This window comes from Oncorhynchus kisutch, linkage group LG17, assembly GCF_002021735.2.
Source record: "Oncorhynchus kisutch isolate 150728-3 linkage group LG17, Okis_V2, whole genome shotgun sequence".
In the NCBI taxonomy this organism is placed as follows: domain Eukaryota; kingdom Metazoa; phylum Chordata; class Actinopteri; order Salmoniformes; family Salmonidae; genus Oncorhynchus; species Oncorhynchus kisutch.
In genome coordinates, this window is record NC_034190.2 from 21,576,084 (window position 1) to 21,597,876 (window position 21,793).

At 43.9% G+C, this 21,793-nt stretch overlaps 1 protein-coding gene across 3 annotated transcripts; it reads left to right on the forward strand.

Annotated features, from left to right (window-relative positions):
• The first annotated feature begins 1,118 nt into the window (after positions 1–1,118).
• On the forward strand, positions 1,119–21,229 carry ubp1 (upstream binding protein 1). Of its 3 annotated transcripts, none has more exons than XM_020505219.2 (17): positions 1,119–1,225; positions 1,846–2,061; positions 4,195–4,352; positions 4,532–4,608; positions 5,571–5,676; positions 5,775–5,881; positions 5,975–6,127; positions 6,465–6,575; positions 6,768–6,875; positions 9,595–9,698; positions 9,776–9,830; positions 9,988–10,081; positions 13,802–13,892; positions 14,610–14,728; positions 15,080–15,222; positions 15,789–15,840; positions 15,962–21,229. In XM_020505219.2, the coding sequence occupies exons 2-17, from the start codon at positions 1,946–1,948 to the stop codon at positions 15,997–15,999; spliced, it is 1,632 nt and encodes a 543-aa protein (XP_020360808.1). In that variant the 5' UTR covers positions 1,119–1,225; positions 1,846–1,945; the 3' UTR covers positions 16,000–21,229. The 3 variants fall into 3 exon arrangements, with proteins under 3 accessions (XP_020360808.1, XP_020360807.1, XP_020360806.1); XM_020505218.2 differs by lacking the exon at positions 1,119–1,225 and adding an exon at positions 1,244–1,513 and having other exon boundaries at positions 9,991–10,081; XM_020505217.2 differs by lacking the exon at positions 1,119–1,225 and adding an exon at positions 1,245–1,513.
• Positions 21,230–21,793: the final 564 nt, after the last annotated feature.

Genomic DNA, 21,793 nt, shown 5'->3' on the forward strand with positions numbered 1-21,793 from the left:
GTGGCCCAGCCGGAGCCCGGACTTGAACCCGATCGAACATCTCTGGAGAGACTTGAAATTATCAGTGCAGTGACGCTCCCCATCCAACCTGACAGAACTTGAGAGGATCTGCAGAGAAGAATGGGAGAAACTCCCCAAATACAGGTGTGCTAAACATGTAGCGTCATACCCAAGAAGACTAGAGGCTGTAATCGCTGCCAAAGGTGCTTCAACAAAGTACTGAGTAAAGGGTCTGAATACTTATAACATTTACATATTCCTGTTTTTGCTTTGTTATTATGGGGTATTGTGTGTAGATTTAATCAATTTTAGAATAAGTAACAAAATGTGGAAAAAGTTCAGGGGTCTGAATACTTTACGAATGCACTGTTTGTGAGGCATGGGATATTGGAATAATACTTGGTGACCAAAGTTCATAGCAGTTTATATATTCACAAGTTAATATGTGACATTACCTGATTCTTAACTCAAGATAAGGGTGGGTAGTCCTGCTATTGCAGGAGTGAAGATTCATGGCTGATTTATGTTCTTTATAAATGCACACTGACCTCTAACAGCATGAAATCCAGACACAGGGTTATGGGTTAACATGTGTCTCCTAAAGAGCCTCTGTGTCACCATCCCAAATATCTCTCACCACAATCATTCCAACTAACTACATCTGAATTCACTTCTGTTGGCCTTGGTCCAACACCGCATCTATCCATTCCTCTCTTTTCTATAATACTGTTCTCTGGAAGCAGAGGGGTGTGAACATGCTAGCCTGTAGTAGCTGACTATTTTCACTGATTTATGATGTCTCGGTTGAATTGTGTATTATGATTATGTGATGGGTTGCCTGTGCCTGCTATGAACTGGTCACGTCGGTGTTATAACGTCGATGGGTCGACGAAAGCTCCGAGGGAGCCCATTGGCTGAGCTGGGTGCGCTTGGCACCAGAGCGGCTCTCTGATTGGCCCATAGACTCTGTGGCATCTACTGCGGCTGGAAGATTTTTTTTTTTATGGTTTTGTGAGGGCATAGTCTGTTGAGAAGCCATGTTTATGCTGGCTGCTTTTGTGACAACTGCCACTCTTCTGATGTTTAAAGACTCTTATTTAACCGGCCGGGAACTGTAGCCCTGGTCACAAGTCCGCGATGAAAAAAGGAGAGAGGTTTCGGAGGGCACAGGAAGCGCTGGCTGCGACCTTCGCATAGGAGGATTCCAAACATCCGTGAATCAAAAGCAAGTGAAGTTTGCTAATGCTACTAGCCTGTTAATGCTAGCTAGTTAATTCAGACGGACATTGCGTGGGAATGCGGTGTGTGGACTGTCAACAACATCCCCCTGCAATTACGTAATGTTGCTAGCTAGCTAGGTGGCTAGCTTTGGCTGGGTTTGGATATTACGGTGTGCCATATCCCCGGCGAAATTGACTTTCGAGGACCGCAGTTGAGCTAACTAGCGCTAGCTGGGTAGCTAGCGTTAGTGGTGCAGGGTTTTGCTAGCAAACGGTTATTTAGCATGCTGCTGGTAATCAACCCAACGTAATGGTTGTGGATTTTGTTGTTAACTTGCTAGCTAACGTATGTCTGTTAACTTTACCTAGCTAGTTAGTCTGTTTGTAGTCTTCACATCAGTCCAGATGTCTACTTTCACTTGCCAGCCATATTGTAACCTATTATGGCGATATATCACCCAGCTAGTGGAGCGCTATCAATACACTGTTATTCGATCTTCAGTTAGCTAGCTACAGCAGTTATCTAACAGCTAACTAGCCATCTTCTTAGCCAACCACCAGTAGCTAGCAGTAGCAAACTATCTAACTAGCTACCTTGGTTAACTTTCTCTTAAATCTTCTCTAGTCCACCAGCAGCGGTTTATTCTCCCGCTAGCTGCGGTCCCTTCACCGGAGGCAATCTGGCGGCCCTTCGGCTAGAGGCGGAGGAGAAGGAACTGGGGGCCATGGCCTGGGTGCTGAAGATGGACGATGCCACCATCGAGTCAGGGCTGGTACACGACTTCGATGCCAGTCTTTCGGGCATCGGGCAGGAGCTGGGGGCTGGCGCCTACAGTATGAGGTTAGAGAGACCGTTTGGTATACAAAATAGATATCACTGTGTCTGGACATGGGATGGAAGCTACAAATTGTTCCCACTCTGTCTCCTAAACCCTGGGATTCACCCAATATGGAGGAATGACATTTTGTGTGTGTTGTATCGCATCCCCTCTGTGTGGTATGTATGTGTTGGTCTTTGTTTTGGGATGGAGGGGACCATCACAGCAGGTTGCCATGGAGGACAGAGGGCTTAAATACCCTACTAGACACAAAGAGGGGGGGGGGGGGGGCAGTGGCAGAATGTCGGGAACATAAACCCTAAGCACAGGGAGGGAGGGGGGATAAGCTCTCACCCACCACCTCTCTCTGGGTGCCTGTGGCACCTCTTGAAGTGAACGCAACATGGTGTAACTGGGGTTGCTATTGCAGCAATAAGCTGGGATGCTCAGGGGAGTTTGTAACTGTACCAGTCAGATCATCCACTATGGAACAGTCAGGAAAAGACACACACACACACCCATTACCTCAGTGTCACACACACAGTTATGAAACACCACCCTCACAGTACCGCAACAGCCCTATGTGTGTTTTCCCCACAGATGTTTTTGTGAAGTAGGTTGTGTTTCTGTGGGAAAGAACTCCAGGACTGTCAGCTGTCTTATCAGGATCCTCCCTGTGTGTGTGTCTCACATGTTTAGAGAGCAGCTGTGGTGCTCAGTAGGAACAGAATGTCTGTTTGTCAGTGGAGCCGGCTCCTCATGTGTCAGGAAGCAGATGCAGTTTCCTTGGCAGCAATGCTGAGTGGGGAAGCGGCTCTGCAACTGGCATGCCATGCAGGAGGCGTTGGGTTAGGGTGGGACAGGGAGAATACAGTACACTGTCTGCAGTAGTTGTGTTTATGAGAGGGGTCTATTCCAGAGTGAATTATACCATGACATTCAGGGGGTCTCTATTTTTTTTATGTGGGACCTTGTTTGTGTGGATGTGCTTGCGTATGCAATAAACAGTAGACATGTCGTTTACTGGTATATCATTTGGCATGAACACAGCCATTCACAATGTTTTAATCTTATTGTCAAACAAATCTCTTCAAAAAATTGCCTACCTGCGCATGTTCGTCCACTCCAAAATAATTCCAGCAGCCAAACAGTGCACATTTGCCATTTGATTAATGGAACGAAACATCTCTTACAAATCACAAGTGTAATGACATTTGCTGATTTTCATTGGGTCTACACTCTTGTAACCTTAATTAATTGGTGCTTTACTGACAGTATGACCTTTTTTTTGTAGAAAGAAAAGTTGGGACACGTGAAATTCCAACTTGTAGCGCATGGTACTTGTAACCCCAGGGTTGTGGGTTTGATTCCCGCAGGGAACCAGTACGAAAAAAGTATGGAAATATATGAACTCACTACTGTAAGTTGCACTGGATAAGAGTGTCTGTCTGCTAAATGACAAAAATGTAACATTCGATACGGGACCTTTGCGGGATGACAAGTGCACCCACATGGATTGTTTTGGTTAAACCATGTCATGGCAGTGGACTTGTTTAATTTGGAATAATCTTTTTATTTAAAGATATACCACTCTAGCAGACTAATTCACACTATGGTCTGTTCCAATAGTTCAAGGATTCCTTCCTCTCCCTTCATTGCCTATTTTCTTTCACTGATCTGACATCACTGGATCGATGGAATCTATTTATTGAAATATGTTCACCTATCCAATCTTGTCAGATTCTTAGTTTTTACTTGAAGGTAGAGGTCTTCTACAGCTTGACTTGTCCTTAGAGCATTATGTGGACTTTTAAATTCAGACTGCCAACTTCCCCCACATTTTCAAAGTGAACTTAATTAACCTGAGCTGTTCCAGGGACCATGAACACATTTCTTGGCATATAGGAGAGACTTTGGTTACCCGGGCACACACACACTTCTGCCGAGCGCTAGGATCCGTTAGGGTGAGCTGGGGACAGGCTGTCTGTCTGGAGCTGGTGCCAAGTGTCTGTGTGCAGGTTATGTCAGACTGGCTCGTATGTTGTAAAACAGAAAAGTATTTTCCAGTGGGACACTTCCAACTGTTACTGTTTCAACAGGGCTACTTAGTCTTACTTAACTAGTCTCTCTCCCACCATCTCTCTTTGTCTCTCCAGTGATGTGCTGGCCCTGCCAATCTTTAAACAGGAGGACTCCAGTCTTCCTTCAGACTGTGAGAGCAGCAGTCTCAACCCTCCCTTCCAGTACGTTCTCTGTGCTGCCACCTCCCCTGCTGTCAAACTACACGATGAGACACTCACCTACCTGAACCAAGGTGACTTACTCACACACTCCTGTCATGGGAAACTACCTTAACTATGCTGTACACAAACCCACACTCACATGGTAATGCTTAATAGCTCTCCACCAATAGCAAGAAAGGATGTTGTCTATTTTCAAACAGCAGAGATACACAATCACTCAAACCTCATCTTAACCCCCTCTGTCTCTCAGGCCAGTCTTATGAGATCCGTATGCTGGACAACCGAAAGCTGTCCGAGTTACCAGAGATTAACAACAAGAGTGTCAAGGTCAGAAATATTAATATTGCAGATTTTCTGTGTGCGTGGTTTCTTTGTAGTTATGATTGTTGCGGTCTTTGAGCCGGTGGTGTTTGATAACTGTGTGTGTGTAGAGCATTGTTAGGGTGGTGTTTCATAACTGTGTGTGTAGAGCATTGTTAGGGTGGTGTTTCATAACTGTGTGTGTGTGTATGTAGAGCATCGTTAGGGTGGTGTTTCAAAACTGTGTGTGTGTATGTAGAGCATCGTTAGGGTGGTGTTTCAAAACTGTGTGTGTGTATGTAGAGCATCGTTAGGGTGGTGTTTCATAACTGTGTGTGTAGAGCATTGTTAGGGTGGTGTTTCATAACTGTGTGTGTAGAGCATCGTTAGGGTGGTGTTTCATAACTGTGTGTGTGTAGAGCATCGTTAGGGTGGTGTTTCATAACTCTGTGTGTGTAGAGCATCGTTAGGGTGGTGTTTCATAACTGTGTGTGTGTGTGTAGAGCATCGTTAGGGTGGTGTTTCATAACTGTGTGTGTAGAGCATCGTTAGGGTGGTGTTTCATAACTGTGTGTGTAGAGCATCGTTAGGGTGGTGTTTCATAACTGTGTGTGTAGAGCATCGTTAGGGTGGTGTTTCATAACTGTGTGTGTAGAGCATCGTTAGGGTGGTGTTTCATAACTGTGTGTGTAGAGCATCGTTAGGGTGGTGTTTCATAACTGTGTGTGTAGAGCATCGTTAGGGTGGTGTTTCATAACTGTGTGTGTAGAGCATCGTTAGGGTGGTGTTTCATAACTGTGTGTGTGTATGTAGAGCATCGTTAGGGTGGTGTTTCATAACTGTGTGTGTGTATGTAGAGCATCGTTAGGGTGGTGTTTCATAACTGTGTGTGTGTATGTAGAGCATCGTTAGGGTGGTGTTTCATAACTGTGTGTGTGTATGTAGAGCATCGTTAGGGTGGTGTTTCATAACTGTGTGTGTGTATGTAGAGCATCGTTAGGGTGGTGTTTCATGACAGAAGACTCCAGTACACAGAGCACCAGCAACTGGAGGGGTGGAAATGGAATCGCCCTGGAGACCGTCTCCTAGATATCGGTAAGAACACTGAAGTGTGTGTGTAGCAGTCAGTACATGTGATGCCTTAAGGGGGGGTGTTGTTCTGTATGTAATACTAATTTGCAGTGTGTGTGTAGACATCCCCCTGTCAGTGGGTATTGTGGAGGCGAAGGCCAACCCCGCTCAGCTCAACGCTGCCGAATTCCTCTGGGACCTCAACAAGAGAGCCTCCGTGTTTGTGCAGGTAACACACCAGTCAACACACACACACTTCCCTGTAGTCACATTGACTCAGACTCTCCTCTGCCTCTATTCTCTCCATCCATTGTGTGTGTAGGTTCACTGCATCAGTACAGAGTTCACCCCTAGAAAGCATGGAGGAGAGAAGGGAGTTCCCTTCAGGATCCAGATCGACACTTTCAGACAGGGAGACAACGGAGAGTACACTGAACACCTCCACTCTGCCTCCTGCCAAATCAAAGTCTTCAAGGTACACACACACACAGGGTGGCAGGTAGCCTAGTGGTTAGAGTGTTGGGCCAGTAGCCGAATAGATTGCTAGATCGAATCCCCGAGCTGACAAGGTAAAAATGTCATTCTGCCCCTCAACAAGGCAGTTAACCCATTGTTCCAAAGCCGTCATTGAAAATAAGAATTTGTTCTTAACTGACTTGCCTAGTTAAATAAAACACACTCATATTCTCTGAACAGTCAATCACACTTACACACTTTGACATACTAAGTCAGATGACAAGCCTGCACCTGATTTAACATTCTGCATTCTCTCTTTTTCTCGCTCCCTCTCTCTCTTTCTCTCCTCCCCCCAGCCAAAGGGGGCAGACAGGAAACAGAAGACTGACAGAGAGAAGATGGAGAAACGAACGTCTCAGGAAAAGGAGAAGTACCAGCCCTCCTACGACACAACCATACTATCAGAGGTTTGTCAGTCTGGGGGTTTGAATGGCATTTAATTAGGACTGGAAAACTAGAAGGCACTTAATGAAACAGAGTTTGCATGCATTGGAAGTGTCACTTACGGGTATTAGTAGGCAAGTTTTAGATCTGTTTTGTTTGCAGTCAGATTGTGAGTGTGCATGTTTGTGTGAAACTTAGTGTATGTGTTTGTGTAGATGAGGCTGGAGCCCATCATAGAGGAGGCAGGAGACTATGAGCTGAAGAAGTCCAGCAAGCGGACGCTGCCGGCTGACTGTGGGGACTCGCTGGCCAAGAGAGGCACTGTAAGTGTCCTATATAATATACAGTAAATTCGGAAAGTATTCAGACTCCCTCCAATTTTCCACATTTTGTTACATTACAGCCTTAGTCTAAAATTTGTTCAATTGTCGTCGTCCCCCTCAATCTACACCCAATACCCCATAATGACAAAGCAAAAACTGTTTTTTAGAAATGTTTGCAAATGTAAGAAGAACCCAATGGTCACTTTCAGGCCTTTATGGTAGTGGCTAGCCGGTAACCACTCCTCAGTAAAAGTCACATGACAGCCCACTTGGAGTTTGCCAAAAGGCACCTAAAAGACTCTGACCACGAGAAACAAGATTCTCTGGCCTGGTGAAACCAAGATTGAACTCTTCGACCTGAATGTCAAGCGTTATGTCTCAAGGAAACTTGGTACCCTCCCTACGGTGAAGCATGGTGGTGGCAGCATCATCCTGTGGAGAAGTTTTTCTGCGGCAGGGACTGGGAGACTAGTCAGGATTGAGGGAAAGATGAATGGAGCAAAGTACAGAGATCCTTGATGAAAACCTACTCCAGAGCGCTCAGGACCTCAGACTGGGGCGAAGGTTCACCTTCCAACAAGACAACAACCTTAAGCACACAGCCAAGACGACGCAGGAGTGGCTTCGGTACAAGTCTCTGAATGTCTGAGTGGCCCGGACTTGACCCGATCAAACATTTCTGGAGAGACCTGAAAATAGTTGTGCAGCGACGCTCCCCATCCAACATGAAAGAGCTTGAGAGGATCTGCAGAGAAGAATGGGAGAAACTCCCCAAATACAGGTGTGCCAAGATTGTAGCGTCATACCCAAGAAGACTCGAGGCTGTAATCGCTGCCAAAGTCACTTCAACAAAGTACTGAGTAAAGGATCTGATGTTATGTAAATGTGATATTTCCTTCATTTTTTTTTATTTAAAAAAATAAACGTGCAAACATTTCTATAAACCTGTTTTTGCTTTGTCAGTATGGGGTATTGTGTGTAGATTGATGAGGGGGAAAAAAACTATTTCATCCATTTTAGAATACGGCTGTAACCTAACAAAATTTGGTCGAGGGGTCTGAAAACTTTCCAAATGCCATGTATATCCTATCCTTGACTTATTCCATATTTTGTTGGTACAGCCTGAATTCAAAAATCTACACACAATATCGCATAATGACAAAACAAAAACATGTTTTGGGATTTTAAAAAAAGTATTAAATGAAATACAAGAATATCTAATTTACCAAAGTTTTCACATCCCTGAGTCAATACATGTTATAATCACCTTTGGCAGCGTTTACAGCTGTGAGTCTCTGGGTAAGACTCAAAAGAGCTCTGCACACCTTGATTGTACAATATTTTCACACGTATTCTTCAAAAAATTCTTCAAGCTCTGTCAAATGTGTTGTTCATCATTGCTAGACAGCCATTTTCAAGTCTTGCGATGGATTTTCAAGCTGACTGACTAGGACCCTCGGGAACATTCAATGTTATCTTGGTAAGCAACTCCAGTGTATATTTGGCCTTGTGTTTTAGGTTATTGTCCAACTGAAAGATGAATTTGTCTCCCAGTGTCTGTTGGAAAGCAGGCTGAGCCAGGTTTTCCTCTAGGATTTCGCCTGTGCTTAGCTCTATTCCATTTTATTTTTATCATCAAAAAAAACGTCCTCGTCCTTGCCAAGCATACCCATAACCTGATGCAGCTGCCAAGCATACCCATAACCTGATGCAGCCACCTCCATGCTTGAAAATATTAAGATTGGTGCTCAGTGTTGTGTTGGATTTGCCCCAAACATAACACTTTGTATTCAGGACATTAAGTTCATTTCTCTGCCACATTTTTGAAAAGTTTTACTTTAGTGCCTTGTTGCAAACAGGATGCTTTGGAACATTTTATTCTGTACAGGCTTCCTCCTTTTCACTTTGTAGTTATTCCACAATACTAAATTACAATGTTGTTGATCTATCCTCAGTTTTCTCCTATCACAGCCATTACACTCTGTTTTAAAGTCACCATTGGCCTCATGGTGAAATCCCTTAGCGGCTTCCTTCTCCGTCAACTGAGTTAGGAAGGACACCTGTACCTTTTGTAGTGATTGGGTGTATTGATACACCATCCAAAGTGTAATTAATAACTTCCCCATGTTCAAAGGGATATTCAATGTCTTTATTTTTTCCCATCTACCATTAGGTGGCCTTTGCGAGGCATTGGAAAACCTCCCTGGTCTTTGTGGTTGAATCTGTGTTTGAAATTCACTGCTCGACTGAGGGACCTTACAGATAATTGTATGTGTGGGGTACAGAGACGAGGTAGACATGTTAAACACGCTTGTACACATTTTGACTTGTTAAACAAATGTTTACTCCTGAACTTATTTAGGCTTGCCATAACAAAGGAGTTGAATACTTATTGACTCAAGACATTTCAGCTTTAAAACTTTAAAAAAAAAATAATTTCAAAAACACCATTCCACTTTGACATTATGGGGTATTGTGTGTAGGCCAGTGATACAAAATCTCAATTTGATCCATTTAAAATTCAGACTGTAATATAACAATGTGGGAAAAGTCAAGGGGTGTGAATACTTTCCGAAGGCACTATATATTATATAAACATCCTCCACTCCTGTCAAGGCAGTGAATATAATATGTGGAGTGGTTTGATGCTTGCTAATTGGTGACGGTAATGCTCAGTAGTATTATCGCAGTGTGTTGTCTCTCTCTCCTCTCTGGTCAGTGTTCTCCGTGGCCTGATGCCTACATCAGCTCTCCCCAGACAGCTGGCCCCTCTTTCTCCTCTACACCGCTCTCCACATACACTGCCTCCTCTGTACCTGACAGGTAGGCCCGTGTGTGAGAGTGAGAAAATTCTGTGTGGACATAGTGAGATAATGCTGACTGTGACTGTTGTATTCCAGTGGCCCCTCGTCGCCCAATCACCAGACAGACCCTGTCAGCCAAGTCGTCACAGAGGTTAGTATACATCATACACACACGGACAGACGTGTCTCAAATCCTGTAAAAACTTCTCATTTAACAAAAGCCTCCAGTTTAGGTTGTATTTATGTTGAAATTCATTGTTATCCCCCCCAACACACCCTCTTCTCTTTCTCTATATCCCTCTCTCTAGCAGCTCAGTCCTACGGCTACCATCAAGGAGGCTCAGAAGTGGCTTGTCAAGAACCGCTTCAACACATATGCACGACTCTTCTCCCACTTCTCAGGTACACACACACTCTTCGCATTGTGTAGGTTATTTTGTAGGAGTTATTAAAGTGAACCTGTTGTAATGTCATCCAGAGGTGGCGCTCCTAGTGGCTGGGGACTTGAACTTCTTATGGCTGCAATCCCGTTATTGGGAGCGATGTGACAACAGCCAGTCAAAGTGTAGGGCGCCATTTTCAAAACATCAAATCTCGTAATTAAAATTCCTCAAACATACATGTATCTCATACCATTTTTAAAGCTATTCTCGTTGTTTATCCCACCACAGTGTCCGATTTTCAAATATGCTTTATAGCAAAAGCACCACAAACGATTGTTAGGTCACCACACAGCCACAGAAAAACACAGCCATTTTTTTTCCCAGCCAAAGAGGAGTTTCAAAAAGCACAAATAGAGATAAAATGAATCACTAACCTTTGACGATCTTCATCAGATGACACTAATAGGACTTCATGTTACACAATACATGTATGTTTTGTTAAAGTTCATATTTATCAAAATATGAGTTTACATTGGCACGTTACATTCACTAGTTCCAAAAACATCCCAAAATTTGTCACAATAGCCGCCATGTTGACGTCAACATGATCAAGAAATTACATGATAAATATTCCCTTACCTTTTGATCTACATCAGAAAGCACTCCAGGAATCCCAGGTCCACAAATGTTTGTTTTGTTCGATAATGTCCATTATTTATGTACAAATACCTTCTTTTGTTAGCGCGTTTGGTATACATATCCAAACGCTCATTCTGGTCAGCGTTACGTTGGACAAAAACTTCAAAAAGTTATTTTACAGGTCGAAGAAACATTTCAAACTAAGTACAGAATCAATTATTAGGATGTTTTTAACATTTAGCTTCAATAAAGTTCCAACCGGAGTATTCCTATTTGTCTTCATGAGCAATGGAACGCAAGTGAATACCATGAGGAATACGCGTGATCAGAAAATGTCTGTCTGCCAGACATCTGATAGTAGAATCTATCATTCACTCCCACAACACCATAGAAGTCTCATTAACATGTCTGTTGATGGTTGACATCTAGTGGAACCCCTAAGCAGTGCAACATCATTAATATCTCAAGGGGATTTCATTGGGGACTCTGGTGAATACATACAGAGCTCAGATTTCTCCCTTCCTATTTTGATTTCTCCTCAGGATTTTGCTTGCCATATGAGTTCTGTTATACTCACAGACATCATTCAAACAGTTTTAGAAACGTTTGTGTTTTGAATCCAATACTAATAATAATATGCATATATTAGCAACTGAGACTGAGGAGCATGCCGTTTACTTTGGGCAACTTATTCATCCAAGCTACTCAATACTGCCCCCCCAGCCATAAGAAGTTAATGCAGGGTAACTTAAATCAGTTTTACCTCATTTCTATCAGCATGTTAATCGTGCAACCAGAGGGAATAAAATTCTAGACCACCTTCACTCCACACACAGAGACCCGTACAGAGCTCTCCCTGCCCTCCATTTGGCAAATCTGACCATAACTCTTTCCTCCTGATTCCTGCTTACCAGCAAAAATGAAAGCAGGAAGCACCAGTGACTCAATCAATAAAAAAGGGGTCATATGAAGCAGATGCTAAACTACAGGACTGTTTTGCTAGCACAGACTGGAATACGATGGCATTGAGGAGTACACCACATCAGTCACTGGCTTTATCAATAAGTGCATCGAGGATGTCCTCCCCACAGTGACAGTACGTACATACCCCAACCAGGATTCATTGATTACAGGCAACGTCCGTACTGAACTAAAGGGTAGAGCTGCCTCTTTCATGGAGCGGGACTCCAACCTGGAAGCTTATAAGAAATTCCGCTATGCCCTCCGACGAACCATCAACCTGGCAATGCGTCAATACAGGACTAAGATCAAATTGTACTACACCGGCTCCGACGCTCGTCTGATGTGGCAGGGCTTGCAAACTATTACAGACTACAAAGGGAAGCACAGCCGAGAGCTGCCCAGTGACACAAGCCTACCAGACGAGCCCAACAACTTCTATGCTCGCATCGAGGCAAGTAACACTGAAGCATGCAATGAGAGCATCGGCTGTTCCAGGCGACTGTGTGATCACGCTCTCCGCAGCCGACGTGAGTAAGACCTTTAAACAGGTCAACATTCACAAGGCCACAGGGTCAGACGGATTACCAGGACGTGTACTGCGAGCATGCAATGACCAACTGGCAAGTGTCTTCATTGACATGTTCAACCTCTCCTTGTCTGTAATACCAACATGTTTCAAGCAGACCACCATAGTCCCTGTGCCCAAGAACACAAAGGTAACCTTCCTAAATGACTACCGACCTGTAGAACTCACATCTGTAGCCATGAAATGCTTTGAAAGGCTGGTCATGGCTCACATCAACACCGTTATCCCAGAAACCCTAGACCCACTCCAATTTGCATACCGCACCAACAGATCCACAGATGATGCAATCTATTGCACTCCACACTGCCCTTTCCCACTTGGACAAAATAAACACCTAATGTGAGAATTCTGTTAATTGACTACAGGTCAGTGTTCAACACCATATTGCCCTCAAAGCTCATCACTAAGCTAAGGACCCTGGGACTAAACACTTCCCTTCAACTGGATCCTGGACTTCCTGACGGGCTACCCCCAGGTGGTAAGGGTAGGTAATAATTCATCCGCCATGCTCATCCTCAACACGGGGGTCCCTCAGGGGTGCGTGCTCAGTCTCCTCCTGTACTCCCTGTTGACTGCAAGGCCAGGCACGACTCCAACACCATCATTAAGTTTGCAGACGACACAACAAGCTTGATCACTGACAACGATGTGACATCCTATAGGGAGGAAGTCAGAGACCTGACCGTGTGGTACAAGGACATCAACCTCTCCCTTAACGTAACCAAGACTAAGGAGATTATTGTGGACTACAGGAAAAGGAGGACCGAGCACTCCCCCATTCTCATCGACTGGGCTATAGTGGAGCAGGTTGAGAGCTTCAAGTTCCTTGACATCCACAACACCAACGAACTAATGTGGTCCAAGCACAACACGACAGTTGTGAAGAGGGCATGACAAAACCTATTCCCCTCAGGAGACTGAAAAGATTTGGCATGCGCCCTGAGATCCTCAAAAGGTTTTACAGCTGCACCATCGAGAGCATCCTGTCGCAACACTGCCTGGAACGGCAACTGCTCGGCCTCCGACCGCAAGACACTACAGAGGGTAGTGCGTACGGCCAAGTACATCACTGGGGCCAAGCTTCCTGCCATCCAGGACCTCTATACCAGGCGGTGTCAGAGGAAGGCCCTAAAAATTGTCAGACTCCAGCCAACCTAGTCGTAGAATGTTCTCTCTGCTACCGCATGGTAAGCAGTACCGGAGCGCCAAGTCTAGGTCCAAGAGGCTTCTAAACAGCTTTTACCCCCAAGCCATAAGACTCCCAGACTATTTGCACCCCCCCCCCCCCCCCACCCCCACGCTGCTGCTACTTTCTGTTATCTATGCGTAGCCACTGGTGCCTCACACATTGACTCTGTACCAGCACCCCCTGTATATAGCCCCTCTATTGTTATTTACTGTGGCTCTTTAAATATTTGTTATTCTTATCTCTTTTTGGGGTGGTATTTTCTTAACTGCACTGTTAAGTGCTTTCAAGGAAGCATTTCACAGTAAGGTCGACACATGTTGTATTTGGCGCATGTAACAAATAAAATGTGATTTGATGTGTAGGTTGTGACTTAATGAAGTTGACCCGGGATGACCTGGTTCAGATCTGTGGAGCTGCTGATGGAATCAGACTCTTCTACACACTCAGATCCAGGTGGGTGGGTGAGTGAGTAAGAGGGGGACGTGAGTGAGTAAGGAGGTGGGTGGGTGGTGTGTGAGGGAGGGGGTGGGTGGGTGTGAGGGGGTGTGAGTGAGGGGATGGGTGGGTGTGTGTGAGTGAGGGGATGGGTGGGTGTGAGTGAGTGAGGGGATGGGTGGGTGTGAGTGAGTGAGGGGATGGGTGGGTGTGAGTGAGTGAGGGGATGGGTGGGTGTGAGTGAGGGGATGGGTGGGTGTGAGTGAGTGAGTGAGTGAGGGGATGGGTGGGTGTGAGTGAGTGAGGGGATGGGTGGGTGTGAGGGGTGGGGATGGGTGGGTGGGTGTGAGGGGATGGGTGGGTGTGAGTGAGTGAGGGGATGGGTGGGTGTGAGTGAGTGAGGGGATGGGTGGGTGTGAGTGAGTGAGGGGATGGGTGGGTGTGAGTGAGTGAGGGGATGGGTGAGTGAGGGGATGGGTGGGTGGGTGTGAGTGAGGGGATGGGTGGGTGTGAGGGGGTGGGTGGGTGGGAGGGAGGGGGGTGAAATGTGATTCGGAACATGAATCATATTTGCCTTGGGAAGATGTATTTTAAAACATAAATAAGTGAAATGATCCCCCACTCAGGGCAGAGTGTTTAGTACCTGGCAGAGTGGGTGAGACAGGTTATGTGAATTTGTGCATCTCTGATTTATATTCTTGTTTATCTGTGTATAACGTGTAAGTATCCTTGCAGGTCGGTGCGTCCCAGGTTGACCATCTATGTGTGTCAGGAGGGTGATGTGGAGAGCCCCCTGCTGGAGAGACGCTGCGACAGCGAGAACGGAGAGCACAGTGACTCACCTAACTTATATGGTAGGTGTGTCTCACAGGCAGGCAGTGGCACCTTAATTGGGGAGGACAGGCTCATAATGGCTGGAACGGAACCAATGGGATTGTATCGAAACGCATCAAGCACATTGTTTCCATGTGTTTGATACCATTCCATTCACTCCGTTCCAGACATTGTTATAAGCTGTCCGCCCCTCAGCAGACTCCTGTGGTCTCCTCCGTTATACCACCACAATTGTTTACTTATGGATAAAGCTACTTTTTCTATGAGGACTCATTTGGAATATACTGTACACCTTTGTGTGTCCATTTTATAGAAGCATCAGTGTGCGTGTGTTTTAATGGGGGTGTGTGTTTTAATGGGGGTGTGTGCAGTATACCATGCTCTATACCTGGAGGAGCTGACGGCTGCTGAGTTGATCAGGAAGATGGCGTGTGTGTGTGGTGTTCCACTGGGACAGATCAACCAGGTCTACCGACAAGGACCCACAGGAATACACATACTGCTGAGTGACCAGGTAAGCACATACCTACACATTGTGTGAATTTTATCTTTGACTAGGAAGAGCTGATGTTCTTTGTCCATCAGGTGTTTGCATTATATTTACATACTGCCTTTTTACCTTTTATTTTTATTTAACCAGGTAGGCAAGTTGAGAACAAGTTCTCATTTACAATTGCGACCTGGCCAAGATAAAGCAAAGCAGTTCGACAGATAAAACGACACAGAGTTACACATGGAGTAAAAACAAACATACAGTCAATAATGCAGTATAAACAAGTCTATATACAATGTGAGCAAATGAGGTGAGAAGGGAGGTAAAGGCAAAAAAGGCCAAGATGGCAAAGTAAATACAATATAGCAAGTAAAATACTGGAATGGTAGTTTTGCAATGGAAGAATGTGCAAAGTAGAAATAAAAAAATAATGGGGTGCAAAGGAGCAAAATAAATAAATAAATTAAAATTAAATACAGTTGGGAAAGAGGTAGTTGTTTGGGCTAAATTATAGGTGGGCTATGTACAGTAACATTCCTTGTTTTTATGAGTATTTAATGTTGAAGTTTATTCATGTTGTTCCCCAGGTGGTTTATAACTTACCTGATGAGAGCTGCTTTCTCATTGGCACACTCAAAGGTATGTTGATAGTCTGTGTGTCTGGCCCTAGACATTTATTTTCTAGTTTCTATTTCCCATGTTTGGCCTCCATGCTAACACTATGTCTTGTCTTTCCCTCTCTTTCTCTCTCTCCCTCTAGATGAAACGGGGGAGGGGCTCCACCTGGTTTTGAAGTAGCGATGGAGGACGAGAGCGTGATGACATCACTGAAAACTCCTCCCTCTGTGAATAGCAGAGCAGTCTCCCTCCCTCCCTCCCTCTCTCTCTCCTATCGTTCAGATTGCTATGTGTAAGGCAGAAGGACAGAGGGACTGAACTGAAGCCATGTTAACGTTAGAATCTGACGCGGGTGTGACCACTGTTTCATATTGAAAACACTATTACTGAGGGGGAGAGAGGGGGAGGCTTGTGGCGTGTTTTATTCTCTCCATTTCTTTATAGTTTTATAAGTGGGGAGGGGTAGGCTGCCCCCCACAGAGAGGCTCATAGAGGCAGTGCTTTAGGCTTCAGCCAGGGCTAGGCCAGTAGTCAGTGCTGTAATGCCATGTGACTTGAACATACAGATTGATGGACAGACAGACGGACCCCAGACGTTTGATCTCTTTTGCTTTGACTGAGACTCGACAACTTCCACGGAAGCAGAGCTGGCAACTAATAAACTCAAACAGAACAAACTGTCTAGAACATGTCAGTCATTCCTCTGAGGGCCAAATGTCTGCAGATTTGTGCTCCACCCTTGTACTTTATTGGTGAATTAAGGTCAGTAATTAGTAAGTAACTTCCCTCACCTGGTTGTCTAGGTCTTAATTGAAAGGAAAAACCTGCAGACACTCGGCCCTCCCAGGAATGAGTTTGACGCTGATCTTGAACAACAGTCTCTGTGTGGTTGTGTATATTGTGTAGAACACAGTAGTCTAGATATGAACGTTCTAGATCTGTTCCCAGACATTCTAGAACTAGTGAGGATGGGGGTCCTCTTAGCCAATCAAGTCAAGATTTGACTGTTAGGGGTGTTAGCATTCTGTTAGCCAGTGTCTAACAGGGCCTGTTCTGGTTCATGTATCATATGAACCAAGTCTGATACCATAATATACAGCCTGCTTTCATAGACTAGACACAGTAAATGTAAATCCGGGACACTCAAATTAGTATGATACACGACATGACCAAAAGTATGTGGACACCTGCTCGTCAAACATCTCATTCCAAAATCATGGGCATTTAATATCGAGTTGTCCCCACCCCCTTGCTGCAATAACAGTCTCAACTCTTCTGGGAAGGCTTTCACCTAGATGTTGGAATATTTCTGCAGGGACTTGCTTCCATTCAGCCACGAGCATTAGTGAGGACAGGCACTGATATTGGGCTATTATGCCTGGCTCTCAGTCTGCCTTTCAATTCATCCCAAAGGTGTTCGATGTGGTTGAGGTCAGGGCTCTGTGCAGACCAGTGAAGTTCTTCCACACCGATCTCGATAAACCATTTCTTTATGGATCTCTTTGTGCACGGGGGCCACAAAGTTGGAAGCACAGAGTCGTCTAGAATGTCATTGTATGCTGTAGCATTAAGATTTCCCTTCATTGGAACTAAGGGGCCTAGACCGAACCATAAACTGTCCCAGACCATTATTCCTCCTCCATCAAACTTTACAGTTGGTACTATGCATCGGGGCAGGTAACGTTCTCCTGGCATTCGCCAACCTCAGATTCGTCCGTCGGACTGCCAGATGGTGAAGCGTGATTCATCACTCCAGAGAACGCGTTTCCATTGCTCCAGAGTTCAATGGCGGCGAGCTTTACACCAATCCAGCCAACGCTTGGCATTCCTCATCGTGATCTTAGGCTTGTGTGCGGCAGCTCGGCCATGGAAACCCATTTCATTAAGCTCCCAATGAACAGTTCTTGTGCTGACGTTGCTTCCAAAGGCAATTTGAAACTCGGTAGTGAGTGTTGCAACCGAGGACAGACTATTTTTTTTGTGATCCCGTTCTGTAAGTTTGTGGCCTGCCACTTTGCGGCTGAGCCGTTGTTGCTCTTAGACGTTTCCACTTCACAATAACAGCACCTACAGTTGACCGGGGCAGCTCTAGCAGGGCATACATTTGATGAACAGACTTGTTGGAGAGGTGGCATCCTATGACTGTGTCACGTTGAGTCACTGACATTCGACTTCCAATGTTTGTCTATGGAGATTGCATGGCGGTGTGCTCGATTTTATACACTTGTCAGCAACGGGTGTGTCTGAAATAACCGAATCCACTCATTTGAAGGGATGTCCACATACTTCTGTATATATATAGTGTATGTTATGTTTGGTATGGTTACATTAGACCAAAGGTTACCTAAAGCAAAAACGAAAGGAGCGTGTTCAAATATCATCACGGACAACTTCAGCATTTTAGCTAATTAGCAACTTTGCAACTACTTAGTACTTTTTTAGCTGCTTTGCAGCTTCTTAGCATGTTAGCTAACTCTTGCCTTAACTCTTTAACCCACCTCCTAACCTTAACCCCCAAACCTAACCCCTAGCCTAGATATCGTTAGCAAACTAGCTAATGTTAACCACCCTTAGATGTCAGTGGTGGGAAAAGTACGAAGTATCCATACTTGAGTAAAAGTATAGATACCTTTTTATAGAAAGTTACTTAATTAAAAGTGAGTCGGATTGTATAATACTACTTGACTAAAAGTCTGAAACTATTTGGTTTTAAATATACATAATTTATCATTCCTTATATTAAGCAAAGCAGACAGCACCATTTTCTTGTTATTTAAATTTATGGATAGCCAGGGGCACACGGAGTTTGACAATTTTCCTGTCCTGCTTAGCATTCAAAATATGAGTACTTTTGGTTGTCAGGGAAAATGTATGGAGTAAAAAGTACAATATTTTGTTTAGGAATGTAGTAAAGTAAAAGTTGTCAAAAATATAAATAAGTGAAGTACAAATACCCCAAAATACTACTTAAGTAAAAAATACTTTGAAGTACTACTTAAGTACTTTACACCACTGGCTAATGTTAACTACAACAAATTGGAATTCTTAACATATTGTACATTTTGAAAAGGACAAATTGCGAATCGTAACATAAGAAATGGATGATGGACATCCACAAATTAGTGGCATTATATGACATTATTTTATTTAAGTAGGCAAGTCTGTTAAGAACAAATTCTTATTTACTAAGACAGCCAAACCCGGACGACGCTGGGCCAATTGTGCACCACCCTATGGGACTCCCAATCACGGCCGGTTGTGATACTAAATTAAGTGTCTCGGATTTACGTACAGATTAATACTGAGACCACGTTGCAATATACCCCAGCCTATTTCAGAGCAGGACAGAGGATTTCCACTGGAGACCCAGCCTGTGTAAGCATCATGGATACTTGTTTCACCCAACTCAAGTCTCTTAAATGACATATTTTTACTGTCTCTTTTAACGTTTTTAGTTTGTCTTTTGATGATGGTAGTTTCTTTGTTTGTCTGTTGTGTAAGATAATGTGTCTCTGATGCCATGCTTCTCACTGTTCGCTAGGCTTCGTTTTATTTTTCTCACACATACACTACCCTACATGTTTATTTGGACAGTGAAGCTAAAACTTTTGATTTGGCTCTATACACCTGGATTTGAGTTCAAATGTTTTGTTGAGGCGACAGTACAGAATGTTGCCTTTTATTTGAGGGTAATTTCATACATATTTTAACATTTAGAAATTAATGCACTTTACGTATCTAGATGCACAAAGATCATATCCCCAAATCATGCATACCTCTCACCATTACCAATCACAGGAGGGTATAATTTTGTTTGGGGGGGGGGGGGGGGGTATTGATATTTAAGCCTGTAACTTCCTCACTCATCATTATTCATGATTTAGCCATGATTATCTGTAATAATGGTAGCATCCACATTAATATAGATGTGTTCAGAAACATTATTTACAATAAATGTGACTCCAAAATGACAATACTTTATTTACCACTAATTTCTACTGGGCACAAAATAATCTGAAACACAACCAAAACAAACTGAAAGTGCATCCAACAAGTTTGTAGAGTCACAAGCTTGATGTAGGCATTGCGTGACAGGAATATGGGGCCAAATACTAAACTGTTGTTTAAATTGAATACACTATATTTCTATTTGTCCAAATACTTATGACACCTTAACTGGGGGGACTAGATACATAGCACTTTCATTTCTATATGGTAAAACATATGTATGAAAATACCCTCAAATAAAAGGTGAAATTCTTTACTGTCACCTCAAACATTTGATCTCAAGTTCAAAATGCTGGAATATAGAGCCAAATTAAAAGGTTTAGCTTCACTGTCCAAATAAATATTTAGGGGGTGGACACTGACTATACTCAGACTATTGACATGAAGGAGAGGGGCAAGGCTTAAATAAACTCACTATGAAATGGACCAAACTGATTTGGGAAGAAGTCGATGTTAGAACAGGTGTGTCTGGTAGTGAAACCAGGGGCGTATCCAAGGTGTAGCCTTCCTTCACACCTGACAGGATGGGCTGGAAACCCTGTCTGTGTTCTTAGATCTGTCACTGGCTGTATAGTTAGTCGTTGACTGCAGGCAGTGGAAACTGGCTGTGTGAGTATGTGTGCATGTGTTTATCTTCCCCTACCCCACAGCAATTATTGCCAAGGCTAACTTAGTTTAATTTCAGTAGTTATCACTGCTTTCCCACTTGGCATGAACCCTGCTTAGTTTGCCTTTTAGTAAAGAGCATGAGTTGGCGGAGGAGAGTAAGAAGGTTGTTTTTTTTGTCCGAAAAAGTGTAGCCCAGTCATCCCTATTTTCTCCCCCAGAAATAAAAGACCAAGTCTGCACTGAAAACCACAGAAATCCAACTTGATGTAGTGTGTTGTTTGTGAACCACGCCCTTCACGGAACCTGGGAGAAATAAAGTGAATATTATTAATAATGTTGAAGTGAAACTGAACATCACCTCCATTGTGTGTCACCTACTTCAACAACACCAGAGACTGAGGAGCACAGGGGCCTGTTCAGGGTGGTGCATCATTACACAACGTTAAGATAGAAATGTATGGTGTTGAACGGATATGATCGTCTGTCAGATATAATAGGGATTCATGGAAGCTCTATTCATTCTATTTTTTATCTGCAACGTTCAGAACGTATACACCCCAGCTCTACAGACCTTGGTCAAACACAGAATGCGGGGAGTCTTTCACACAGAAATGTATGTGTAAAAAATGTGTAATACAGTGATACCTGTCCTAGTTCTAGCAACTTGTGTTCCCTGTCTCTGTGTGTCAGTGAGGAGGTGATCACTGTGTTTCTGTACAGCCTACAGTCAAACTGGAGATGCACACACACACACACACACTTCTGTTCTGGAAATAAAACGATTTCATAAAGATGGTGTGTGTTTATTTATGATTGTGATAAGGGCCACATACCATAACATGCTATGAACCATAACACAAATTGTATAGAAAACATGAATACATGTAAACTCAGCAAAAAAAGAAACATCCCTTTTTCAGGACCCTGCCTTTCAAAGATAATTTGTAAAAACCCAAATAACTTCCCAGATCTTCATTGTAAAGGGTTTAAACACTGTTTCCCATGCTTGTTCAATTAAAAATAAACAATTAATGAACATCCACCTGTGGAACGGTGGTTAAGACACTAACAGCTTACAGACGGTAGGCAATTAAGGTCACATTTATGAAAACTTAGGACACTGAAGAGGCCTTTCTACTGACTCTGAAAAACACCAAAAGAAAGATGCCCAGGGTCCCTGCTCATCTGTGTGAACGTTCCTTAGGCATGCTGCAAGGTAGCATGAGGACTGCAGATGGGGCCAGGGAAATAAATTGCAATGTCCGTACTGTGAGACGCTGAAGACAGTGCTACAGGAAGACACGAGGGACAGCTGCTCGTCCTCACAGTGGCAGACCACGTGTAACAACACCTGCAC